The sequence below is a fragment of the Hemitrygon akajei genome, chromosome 12, assembly GCF_048418815.1.
Source record: "Hemitrygon akajei chromosome 12, sHemAka1.3, whole genome shotgun sequence".
NCBI classification, from domain to species: Eukaryota; Metazoa; Chordata; class Chondrichthyes; order Myliobatiformes; family Dasyatidae; genus Hemitrygon; species Hemitrygon akajei.
This window is the reverse complement of record NC_133135.1, coordinates 38,114,004-38,127,249: the sequence shown is the minus strand read 5'-3', so window position 1 is coordinate 38,127,249 and position 13,246 is coordinate 38,114,004. Positions and strand designations below refer to the sequence as shown.

Below are 13,246 nucleotides of genomic sequence, written 5' to 3'. Positions count from 1 at the left end.
AAATATGGAAAAGGTGGGTTTGGTCCTCGAGTTGAGATTCTAAATTGGGGTAAGGCCAATTTTGATGGTATCAGGAAAGAACTGGCAAGTATGAATATTTATTTATTTATTGGGATACAGTGCAGAATAGGTCATTCCAGCCCTTCAAGCCACGCTGGCCAGCAATACCCTGATTTAATCCTAGCCAAATCGTGTGACAATTTACAATGACCAATTAACCTTTGGAGCACCCGGAGGAAATCCATGTGGTCACGGGGACAATGTGCGAAGTTCATATAGGCAAAGCAGGAATTGAACCCCTGCCACCTGTACTTTAAAGTGGTGTGCTAACCAGTATGCTCCCATAATTGGAATAGGTTGTTTACTGGCAATGGTGTACTTGGTAAGTGGGAGGCCTTCAGAGGTGAGATTTTGAGAGTTAGTTGTATGTTCCTGTTAGAAGAAAGGCAAGGATAGCAGGTTTAGGGAACCTTAACTTTCGAGAGATAGTGAGGCCCTGGTTTTGAAGAAGAATGAGATGCATTGCAGGTATAGACAGGAAGAAACAAATGCCCTTATTTCCTCAGAGTATAAAAATGCAAGAGAACACTTAAGTAGGGAATCAGGAGGGATAAAAGAAGACATGAGGTTTCTCCAGCAGACAAGGTGAAGGAGAATCCTAAGGACTTCTCTACATATATTAAGAGCAAAAGGATAGCAAGAGACAAAATTGGTTATCTTGAAGATCAGAGTGGTTATGTGCGGAGCTGAAAGAGATGGGGGAGGTCTTAAATTGATTGTTTTTTGTATCTGTTTACTTGGGAGATGAACACAGAGTCTGTACGTGCAAGGAAATGCAGCAGTGAGGTCATGGACCCTGTACAAATTACAGTGGAGGAAGAGGTGTTTGCTGTCTTGAGACAAATTAGGGTGGATAAATCCCCAAGGTCTGACAAGGTGTTTCCTTTTACCCTATGGGAGGCTAGTGCAGACATTGCAAGAGCCCTATCAGAGATATTTAAAACATCTTTAGCCAAGAGTTAGATGCTGGACAATTAGAGGATAGCTAATGTTGTTCAGTTATTTAAGAAAGACTGCAAGAACAAGCCAAGAAATTATAAGCCAGTGAACCTGACATCAGTAATGGGAAAGTTATTGGAAGGTACTCTTAAGAGACTAGATACATAAGTATTTGATAAGTCAGAGACTGGTCAACAAGGCTTTGTGTGTGGTAAGTCATGTCTAACCAATCTTGTAGAGTTTTGGGAGGAAATTACCAGGTAAGCTGATGAAGGTAAAGCAGTGGATGTTGGCAACATTGAGTTTAACAAGGCCTTTCACAAGGTCCCATAGGGGAGGTTGGTCAAGAAGTTTCAGTGGCCTGGCATTCAAGATGAGGTGGTAAATTGGATTAGACATTGGCTTTGCAGAGGAAGACAGAGAAGGATTGTAGATGATTGCCTCTCTGACTGAAGGCCTGTGACTAGGCAGGGATCGGTACTGGGTCCATTGTTGTTTGTCATCAATATCCGGATGATAATGTGGTAAACAGGATCAGCAAATTTGCAATGACACCAAGAGTGAGGTACAGTGAACAGCAAGGAAGACTTTAAAAGCTCGTAGCAGGATCTGGACCAGTCGGTAAAATGGGCTGAAAAATGGCAAATGGAATTTAATGTAGACAAGTGTGAAGTGTTGCACTTTGGGAGGGCTAACTTGGGTAGGTCTTGCACAGTGAGAGGTAGGGCACTGAGGATCTGGGAACACCGATCCATTATTCCTTGAAAGTGGCATCACAAGTAGATAGTTTTGTAAGGAAAGCTTTTGGCACATTGGCCTTCATAAATCAATGTATTGATACAGCAGTTGGGATGTTATTTTGAAATTGGTGAGGCCAGCTTTGGAGTATTTTATGCAGTTTTGGTCACCCACCTCAAAGAAAGATGTAAATAGATTGAAGGAGTGCAGAGAAAATTTCCAAAGATCTTGCTGGGACTTGTGGACCTGAGTTACAGGGAAAGGTTGAATGTGTTAAGACTTTATTCCAAAGAACGTAGAAGATTGAGGGGAGATTTGATAGAGGTGTACAAAATTACAAGGGGTATAGATAGGGAAAATGCAAGCAGGCTTTTTCCACTGATGTTGGGTGGGAGGTGAAATGTTTAAGGGGAACATGAGGGGGATCTTCTTCACTCGGAGGATGGTGAGAATGTGGAACAAGCTGCCAGTGCAGGTGGTGGATGTGGGTCAATTTCAACATTTAAGAGAAATTAGGGTAGGTAGATGGATGAGAGAGGTATGGAAGGTTTCGGTCTGAGTGCAGGTCGATAGGACTAAGCAGATTAATGAGCTGGCTCAGAATAGATGGGCTGAAGGGTCAGCTTCTGTGCTGTAGTGTGCTATGACTCTGATTCTTTAAGACTGTGGCCTGAAGGGTCTGGTCTTGTGCTATACTTTTCTTTGTTCTATTGTTTTATGTAACTGCTTTAACTGCATGCAATAAACTCTTCCTCAGTGCTAAGTGTGGTGATTTGATTTGCCCTATCCATATGAGGATTTAATTTGCCTTTGATTACAGTGCCTTTGTTGCAAGCCCCCATTATTTCTTTATTTGCACTCTGCTTTAGAATATAACTACAGTTGGGGAGTGTCCTGTAGACCATGTTCTTTCAGTGACTTCTTCCCTTTTCTACTTAATATCTCCACCAAACTAATTTTACATCTTCATCTTCTGACCTAAAACTATTTCTCAGTACCACATTGATCTCACTTTCATAAACCAAACCACTGAACTTCTTTTCCCTTGCTCGCTATCCTTCTAAAATTGAAGAACCTTAGAACATTTAGTTTCAACATTGTAACCTTATTGCTACATCTCCATGGTGGCTATAAGATAATATAATTTACTTCTATTTGTGCTATGGATTTGGACAAGGCCAACAGGCGCATGAAAATGATGAAAATTAAATATATATTGCAGACTCTTAATTGTTGCTGGGCGTTATCTTGGTGTTTCTACCTAATAATACTCTGGAAGACCCTTCTTAGCAAGAAGTTCATTGAGGTAGTTTACCACCACCATTTTGAATACATTGTAGAGGACCCTGCCAGCAATATTCATATCCTGTAAATGAATTACTATTTTTCTTAAATCAGTGTGCAGTACATTGTTATGAGGATTTAGTGGGATCCTTAACTGTGCAGCCATTCAATAATACAAAGGACCGATGGCACACTTAATACACATTTTATAAGACCAGAGATTTTGGCCATTGAATAATGACCACTTTAAGGGAAAAGTACCGAAGTATTTGTCTAGGCAATGATAGAAGAAATAGAAATGGAGAATAAGTTTTTATTGGAGCTGAGCTTTTCTTTCATTTAATATACTGACAACCTGGTAGACACAGAAAAAAAGATAGGGAGAGAGAAAGACTTCTTTCAGCCGTCCATAAATGAGGGGATAGCATTTAATAGTCTCAAATGGCTGCCTTAAAGGGAATTCAGTTAACAAAATGTCAGAGGGAAATGCACTTCCATTCACTTTATGACATATGATCCTGCACACGAAGGGAAACAATATTTACAATATGCTACCAATTTCAATTCATTTTAGAGATGTACGACAAAGATTAATTTGTAGGACAGAAAATGGCAAGGGAAAGATGTCTAATGCTTCTCTTTAAAAAGGAGCTGTCTTGAAGTCAGAGGTGTTGCAGCCACCAGGCTTGCAAAGATTAATTGCCTCTCTGCCATTAAACCTAAAATTAGCTGGTGGGGAACATCATGCAAAAGGTTGAAAAGCCATGAATTATTATTTTTAAGCTCCTACCTTTAGAAGATACTTTTCCCTCTTGCAAATGTCACTTGTGCTGAGCTAGCTGGTTGTGTAAAAGTTATGTTTTTTAATCATGCTGCGCAAATTATTTTTTTGATTAATTTTTCCTCGCTTTTATCGTTTCTCAGCCTCTTAGCACAACTGCTGACCTGCACAACACCCTTTCTTCAAGTACAGAAAGAAGAAAAGGAGGGAGAGAACAGGTGATGACTCAATGAGGGTCCCTGATTTTCCACTTCTATAGATCCCAGTGTGGCAGAAACATGTCAAAGATATTGAGTGTTCTGGTGATACTGCAAAAGACTTTGTCCTTCACTGTCTTCTGGTGCTGTATCATTATTAAGTATCTTCCATCAAAATGCTTTTAACATCTGCTTTCCCTTCAAACAGTGTGAGCACTATAACTGAGATTTTTTTTCTCTGCTGATTTTTACAGGGAGAAATTGAGCTTTGAAGTGTCTGTTTTTGAGGTGATCCTGCCATCCCTAAAATGACATATGTGGTGCCTCAGTATATTTATGGGGTAACTGACATCAGAGGGTACCCACATGCATGCAATGAATGTCCATTGCAAATATACATGACACTAATGCTCCTATCTTGGAACACCATGCTCTAGTTCATGACCTTTTAGTATCTGATGGCTGGGCCTGTGTTCCATAGCAAGTCTGAACCCCCCTCACTTGAGATCTTGTTCTGTTTTACTTTCTGGCTGCTGCTATGATCTCCAAGTGTTTTGTGACCTTAGAAATTTTTTCAGGTTTCTATAGGAGGTGGTGTAGTTTGTACCAAAGAACTTTTCACCAAAATGCTCCGTTGGAACTTGCCACCCGGCATAGTCACAAATAGAGCAGGCCTTTATTACCAAATGCCATGAAAGTGCTGTGAGAATGCGTCTAGCTCCTTCTTGGTTCAAATATTTGTGACATCTTACTTTGCAATCTGCTGTTTACATAAATATGATTATTTAAAGAAAACTAGTCATATCTTATTCCCTTGGGTGGGGAAAGCATCAGATCAGACAGTATAAAGCTTCCCCAGAGATATTTATTGCATGCACATAACTTGCAGGGTGTACGTCCTACGAGGGGTGATTGATAAGTTCATGGCCTAAGGTAGAAGGAGTCAATTTTAGAAAGCCTAGCACATTTATTTTTCAACATAGTCCCCTCCTACATTTACACACTTAGTCCAGCGGTCATGGAGCATACAGATCTTGGACCTCCAGAAAGTGTCCACAGCAGGGGTGATTGATAAGTTTGTGGCCTAAGGTAGAAGGAGATGTGTTATACAGCACTTGTTACATGCACATGCAGTTCAACTCTTTGAGTGATTATGCAGAAAGTTTGAAGTTAATAACTCATCGGGGTGATTGATAAGTTTGTGGCCTAAGGTATACCCTAGGCCACAAACTTATCAATCACCCCTGCTGTGGACACACTCTGGAGGTCCAAGATCCGTATGCGCCACGACTGCTGGACTAAGTATGTAAATGTAGGAGGGGACTATGTTGAAAAATAAATATGTTAGGTTTTCTAAAATTGACTTCTCCTTCCTTAGGCTGCAAACTTATCAATCACCCCTTGGATACAAAAACTAAAGTGGATTCCATTCCTTCAGCATCCTTGTGGTATGTCAACATAGTGATCAATGTCTGGCAGCTATGAAGATGCTTCATTCTGTAGCAGTCTATTGCAATGTGCTTTAGCAAGCACAATGTACCAAAACATGATGGCTATTGCATAACAAGGGCTTTCTACTGATGATATGTCTGATAATTCTGATACTTACCCCACATTAGCAGTCTTATATTTGGTGTTGTGAAGGCCATCAGGCTACATGTATGCCTTACAAAAGGACACTGGCAGGCTGAAATAGCACTTACTGCTTGGATCATTTTGGAGCAGCTCTGCAATTCTCAGCAGGGTAGATGTTAAGATTCATGACTAAACAACAGTAAACCAAAGTTCAGTAGTTTTGTAGGGGATGGAGAAAGAGGGAAGGAATCAATCCAGTTAACCTCCTTCTGCCTGTTCAATTTGTGAAGAACTTATTTGAGATCTCTGTTGCTAATTGTGACTCCAGCACCCAAAGCACTGTTGGCTTCCCAATGTGTTCCTTCTATTGCTGAACAACATAGCTTCCATTTGGCCACAATTCTAAATATAAGCTACTAGAAATTCAACAAACAGAATTGTGGCATGTTGCATAGCAAAATGAACAAGTCACTTGTGCTGTTCCTTTGGTACCAGTCCTTTCTTGTTCCAGTTCTGCTTTGCAAAGCTCCCTCAGTGGGCTGCTGGGATGTGGGGGAGGGGTGGCAGATATCCTACAGGAAGCTCATAGATAAGTGTGGGGTCCTGCCGATTATGGTTTGGCACTGTCAACCTGCGAGAGAAAGGGAAGCATGAGTGAGTGATGGATTTGAGTAACGCGGCTATCATGGTGATAAAAGCTGGATATAAGTCTTAGCAGTGGTAACTAAGCATTGGAACATATGAACTTAAGTACAGGTCTTGACTGACAGTGGTAGGTGAGTGATGGGGCTATTTTCTGAGTCCAGTGGCAAAAGCGAAGTAGATAGGAAATGACACATTAGAAAATGCATTCATTGACCTCAACTGCTCATATGAGGTCACTGAACTTCTTTCAGCACTGCACACAGGGACTCAGTGCGTGACTCTTGATATTAATCAAGACGGCTTTCTGCTCCTACTGTTAATGCATTGTTTTTTAAGGGCCACCTACATATTCTACCCTGTGTTCACTTCTCTGCCCTCAGCAATTTCATATTTCCTCCTCCAAAGCCTTCAGTAGATCATCCGTAAAGCTCGGAGGCTGCTCTCTCCTATATTGTTTCATTTATTACAATTTCTCGGGTCAAATTCTGTTGTAGAATGACTTTCAGTACCTGCTACACCCAAGACACTCCTTCCCTTTAAGAGCCAGAGGCTAGCTTAAAGCAATGCAAAAGAGCTTTAAATGGGCAGTTGTGAAACCTACTGTGTAGCTATTACAGGCTGGATTCTGAAATCATTGCTGTCAGTGGTCGTGAGTGAAATGCATTTCAGGATTCTGATTGATAGTCATGGACCTGTATGTTGACTCTCCCTCTTCCCACAAACGAGGCCTGACCAGCTGAGTATTTCCGCATTTTCTGTTTTTGTTTTAAATTCCAGCATCTACAGATTTTTTTGATTATGTTCAACAGGACCCTCACATTTTCAGTCATTACCCCATTTATTTTGAAATATATTTTTCAAAAGATCTTTCCTTAGCCCTTTTTCAAACTTATGATTGGTATTGGGTCCTCTTAACCTCTCCAATGCAGTGTAACAGTCACATTTTGGAAAGTTATAAACTTAGTGGCCACTTTTTAGTTACAGGAGTGGAACCCAGTGTGGTCTTCTGCTGCTGTAGCCCAGCCACTTCAAAGTTCAACGTGTCGTGCGTTCAAAGGTGCACTTCTGCACACCACTGTTGTAATGCATGGTTATTTCAGTTGCTGTCACCCTCCTGGCATCTTAAACAAGTGTGGCCATTCTCACTCTGACCTCTTTCATTAACAAGGTGTTTATGCTCACAGAACTACTGCTTACTTTTTTTTTGTTTTTCACACTATTCTCCGTAAACTCTAGAGACTGGTGTGTGTGAAAATCTCGGGAGATCCGCAGTTTCCGAGATGCTTGAACCACCCTGTCTGGCGCCCACAATTGTTCCACAGTTAAAGTCACTTAGATCATATTTATTCCCCATTCTGATCTTTGGCCTAAATAACAACTGAACCTCTTGACCATGTCTGCATGTTTTTATGTATTGAGCTTGATGGCTGACTGGATATTTGTATTAACAAGCAGGTGTACGTGTCTACCTAATAAAGTCTAAAGTGAGTGTATTTCTGTTGCTTCCCTCCAGGAATACTGAAAATGTGAATGTAATCCCAAATCATGTTATTCAATTTTGATCCTTAATCTTCACTGTTAGTTTCTTAAAATAAAATAAAACCTTGATGATTCAGATCACTGTAAAGGGGAAAGCAAGGAGCTGGACCTGCTGCAGTTTCCTAGTGTCACAATAGGTCTACAGCAGAGGTAATCTCACTAGATGTCCACTCGCCTTTGTACCATGTGGACAATAAAAATACCTACAGATATACATACCTGGTCATACCTACATCGAGCCGCTGTTTATTGATTACAGCTCAGCATTTAACACCATCAATGACCTAATCAATAAGCTCCATACCTGGGCTTCTGTACTTCTTTCTACAGCTGGGTCCTTGACTTCCTCATCAGGATACCACAGTCTGTGTGGATCGGAAGTGACATCTGCTCCTCGTGGACAGTCAACACTGGTGCAGCTCAATGATGCATGTTTAGCCCACTGCTCTTCTCTCCCTACACCCCTGACTGTGAGGCTAGGCACAGCTCACACCTCATCTAAAAGAATTTGCCGATGATGCCACTTCTGTTGGCAGAATTTTAGATGGTGTTGCGGAGTGGAACAGGAGTGAGATAGATCAACTGGTTGAGTGGTATCGCAATAGCAACCTTGGACTCAACATCAATAAGACTGAGGAATTGATTGTGGACTTCAGGAAAGGGAAGTTGAAGGAACGCATATGGGCCCTCATTGAGTGATCAGCAGTGGAATGGGTAAGTATTTTCAAGTTCCAGGTTGTCAAAATCTTTGAAGATCTATCCTGGGCCCAGCATATTGATGTAATTACAAAGAAGGCATGACAGTGGCTATATTTCATTAGGAGTTTGAGGAGATTTGGCATATCACCAAAGATTGTAGCGATTTTCTACAGATGTACCGTGGAGAGCATTCTAACCAGTTGCATCGTTGTCTGGTATGAAGGGGCAAGTGCACGGATTGGAAAGATCTGTAGAAAGTTGAAAATTCAGTCAGCTCCATCATGGGCACTAGCCTCCCCAGTATTGAAGACATTTTCAAAAGGCAATCCCTCAAAAAGGCAGCATCCATCATTAAGGACCCCCATCACTAAGGACATGCCTTCTTCTCATTGCTACTATCAAGGAGGTGGTTCAGGAGCCTGAAGCCACACATTCAAATTTTTTGGAACAATTTCTTCCCTCCGCTTTCAAATTTCTGAATAGACAATATTACTCTTGTTTTGTGTACTTACTTAATTTATTTTTTTTATCCACAGTGGATTTCAGTTAACTGGGCTATTGGTTAATCGAGGCAGCTGCTTACTTGGGGCAACTCTTAAAGAACAAAAACTAATCGAGAAAATGGCCAGGATTGGCTTTGTTTATTTTGGACACTGTGCCACTTAATTGTGGAGGAGTTTGTTGCCAAACAGTTGCTAACAAGTGTTAGACGCAGGACTTGTGTGGCCTTAGGCACTTCTCTGCACTTAGAGCAAACAGTTTTTAAATAGCGTTATATGCTTATGTTCAAAAAGCAGTGATTTTTGTCACTGTTAGTTTACAAGAAATAAGCAGTAAGACAATTCAGAACTGTTTTGTTCACTGCAGTTTCAAGCATTCAGGCTTGAAGATGCCGGAAACAGCCGGGAGTGAAAATGATACAATTACATTACTTGAGCAAGTTAGGAACTATGAAGAATTTGACAATCACCTTGAATGTTAAACTGAAAATGAAGATTTGGGGGATGCAGCCATCAATAGCACATTGTGTGAAGGCAGTTCATTATCGACACTTGGTGTCTGCACTGATTTTATTCATTTACAGTCAAAAGAATGTGGCAACATCCAGGTACACTGGATGAATTCCTCCATTGATAACAATTAGGAACTAATACACAGTTTAATAGTAATGTAGTTGTCTTGATAGTGTTTTAATGTGTTCTGTATTTCATTTAAATACATAATTTGTTACTCAATTAAACTATAGTTTGTTTTTAATAGAATTTTTAGCTGTTTCCATGAAACTTCAGTTAATTGGAGCAGCCACCTAATTGGGCCAAAATGTATTGGTCCCAATGTGTCCCAATTAACTGGAATCCACTCTATATATTTCTTACTGTAATTTATATAGCTTTTAAAATTACATTTTGCACTGTACTGCTGCCACAAACTTCATGACACATACCAGTAATATTAGTCCCGATTCTGATTCTGAGTGTCACGTTGATTAGTCATTGGAAATCTAAGGTGACAGTTTGTAGAACTCTTGGATTCATGAATTTTCAGCAGTTCGGAGTTGTGTTTCTGCATCTATGTGAATTTCGACGTTGTTCAGCTTGGATTCCCATTCTGTGGTTTGCAGCAGCATAGCAATCACGACCACACTTTATAACAGCTTAACTAACAATCATTACTATAAAGCCAAATAAAAAGTCTCTTAGAAACCACAGCTCCAAACCATGGGATTGAAGAACATAAACAAATGTCATAATGTTGTTCTTCACAAGTACTTTAATCAGCTTAAATGAAGCTTAAGCAAAGGCTTGCAAAAATATTCTAACAAAAAGGTTGGTAATAATATATTTGCAACACATCCCTGGAATTGAAAGTATTCCAGCATCAACTGGGCTTCCTTTTAAATGTAACTTCCGTCTTCTTCATTTGTGGGCAATTCAATTATGGCTGTTTTTCTTCAGTTGGGTGTTATTACTTCTAATGCTACCAATACACTTTGTATCATCAATGAGATTGTGATTAAATAGGAAAATGGTCAGAGCTTGCCAGATGAAAACCTTTGGTCTTCCTGCATGCTCTGCATGGCTGAGCAACGAAGGGGCAAATGACAGGGCCAACACCTGGGACTTAACGTATTGGGAGCTACAGCACCAAATATCTATTTACATGGACCAATTATGATTAAACAAAGCAGCCTGTGCCATCATTAAAATAGCTGCTTCTGCAGAGTTGAATTTGAGTACATGTATCCAATGAACAGCCAATATGGGATTTGATAGAAAGGGCCAAACTAGTTTCCAATGATTTTAATAATATTTTGCAGTCCATGTCACTGTAAACTAAGAAATCTTTAAAATCAATGCAGTATTAATCTCTTTCCACTAGATGCCCCCATCAGTAAATGCCTCTGCAAAAGATATCAGTGACAGTGGTTAAAATCATGTTGACCTTTCCTTCTGTCCGGCTTTGGCCTTCTGAATATTTTACACTCCGGTCTGAGTGAATGCTGTTAATTCCAGCAATACTCTGATGCTACATCATCTAACTGCCACATACTTACTGAGTCGAGTGCCACAACGGGCAACTGCAGCCATTGGTCCTCATGAAAAATGGAATATGCTTTATGGCATTGGATGATTGATAGTGCCCCATTTCTGCACTGCAGTTCAAAATAACAATATTTATTGTTAAAAAAATAAAATGCTAAAATTGTAACAACTGCCCTATGTCCCTTTTTGTCATCACAGAATAATCGATTATTCACCCAGACAACCTGCAACTGTTTGGCATTAAAAGATCTATTATTTGTGACACTCATATAATGCACACAGCCACAGAAGGACAGTATTATTTGGTATCAGTGGCTCTTGCACTTCCACTTCGCATGCAAGGGAGGTGTTTGGAAGCGAACAGCTCCACAGTATTTAAGAATAGTTTATTAAGCCGAGCTGTAACCGTATGTAGAAGAGGGCTTGAGATTGACATGTTTGGGATTAGTTCGGCCCTACATTTTTCAGAGGTCGTCTCCATGGATCTTGGAGGCTGTGAAATAAATGGGCCTTGCTTTAGCAGCTGGCCAAAAGTATGAAACCAATACATAACATTTAATTCCACTGTCTGCATAGGGAGAATACCGATTATTCAGTTATTTGATTAATACAGGAATGAGCTTCTACTTGACTAAAACTATTGTGGACTATTAATCATTTGACCTCTATTTTAAATAAAAAGGCTTTGGAAAAGAAAGAAAGTAATTTATATTGCTAAAATACTACTATGGCGCATCCTGGTCATCACTTCAGTCCCATGACTAAAGAAGAGGGATTCTGTATCAGTGGTTAAAGTCAAAGTCTTACCATCAAGTCTTCTTTTTACCAGTTATAAGTACTTTCACTTCATTTTGTTTCTGCTGATTAAAAATATCTGATATTCTACTAAATAAGCTGCTGATCTCTCTGGGAGAGAGGGATCCACAAAGAACAGCTGTTTGGCTGTGACCTCTCAGGAAATTACTTAATACTCGTTGTGAGTTGATATAGTTCACAAAACAGCCGAGGCTACTAACTTCACTAATTCAACTCTCATATCTTGTACCCTCTCTGCTTGTTTCCCTTATGATATCATTAACATTTATTATTTAAAACTGAAGTTGATTAATAGGCATCTAAGATAAAAAAATAAACTATTTCCTATTCTTATTATTGATTTTTTAAAACAGATTGTGACTATAAACTTTTTAATTACTGTAGTATAGCGCAATTCTTGTTTCCCATGTGTAATGACAATGTATTTAGTTAGAACATTAATAATAAAAGTAATGATTTATTAAAATGTTGGGAAATATACAACTGTGTGCCCAGAGGACACGTATAAGTTACAGGCTGTCTGACATCAGAATGATTTTATTTGAATGATTGGGAGCAGAGTGACAAGGATGCTTCTAACACTTACTGCAATGTTATGAAGATAGGCTGACAGAATTTGACGTTCTCATTGAATAAAAAAAAGATATGGCGTGAATCAGGTCTTTAAAATGCCGTGAGGCAGGGATAACGTGGATATAAGCAGGTTATTTAACTTAAAATTTGATTGTACGTCTAGAGCACACAAGTACAAAATTGACACGCCTCAAGCAAGACTAGAGATTAGAAGAAATTGTTTTTCCCTTCCACACAATTGTAGATATGTAGAACAGATTCCTATCAAAAACAGTTAATGTTACATTGATTAAATCCTTGAAAAATACCAGGATGATATATCTGACTGTGAAAGGGATTGAAGATTATAGGAATAAGATGTGGCTTAGATAATAATTCTAAGAAGTCAAATAGGACAAGTCTTCTTGAAACCAATAGAACTGGTCTGGCTATAAGGTATTTTAGATGGATATCCCGTATTTTTAGGCAAACAGTCTTTGGCCCCAGGAAAAGATTATACAATAAGTTTTCTTTTCATGGAAATAATTATTTACCTCTCTCAGCACCTAGAAAAGCTCAAAAGAAAGGAATTTGATTTTTCATTGTTTTGGGCCCTTCAGAAAGGATAGACTTAATCGAGTATGTTGGCTTTCCTTGTTTCATTTTGACTCTACTTGTTATGACTATCATCATACATTATTGATGTACAATAGATTAAAAAATTATCACTTTGTATATATTAATATATTTTGCACACAGTTAACTGGGAACTCCAAGTAAATGTGTATTTGTTTCAGATTTAATTTTGGTTGAGGTTTTCAATGTTACCACATTATTGCCCAGAACACACATTTAGAACTGTTAGCTAAAGCTCATGT

At 39.3% G+C, this 13,246-nt stretch overlaps 1 protein-coding gene across 4 annotated transcripts in view; it reads left to right on the top strand.

Annotated features, from left to right (window-relative positions):
• Window positions 1-13,246, top strand: part of rnf220a (ring finger protein 220a) — a 453,324-nt gene that overhangs the window by 301,480 nt on the left and 138,598 nt on the right. For 2 of the 4 annotated variants that reach the window (XM_073062918.1, XM_073062916.1), the window contains exon 5: window positions 3,946-4,020. The exons of the other annotated variants lie outside the window; for them this stretch is intronic. In XM_073062918.1, the coding sequence (XP_072919019.1) occupies window positions 3,946-4,020 (75 nt within the window). The remainder of the gene's footprint in view (window positions 1-3,945; window positions 4,021-13,246) is intronic. 4 annotated transcript variants of the gene reach the window in all.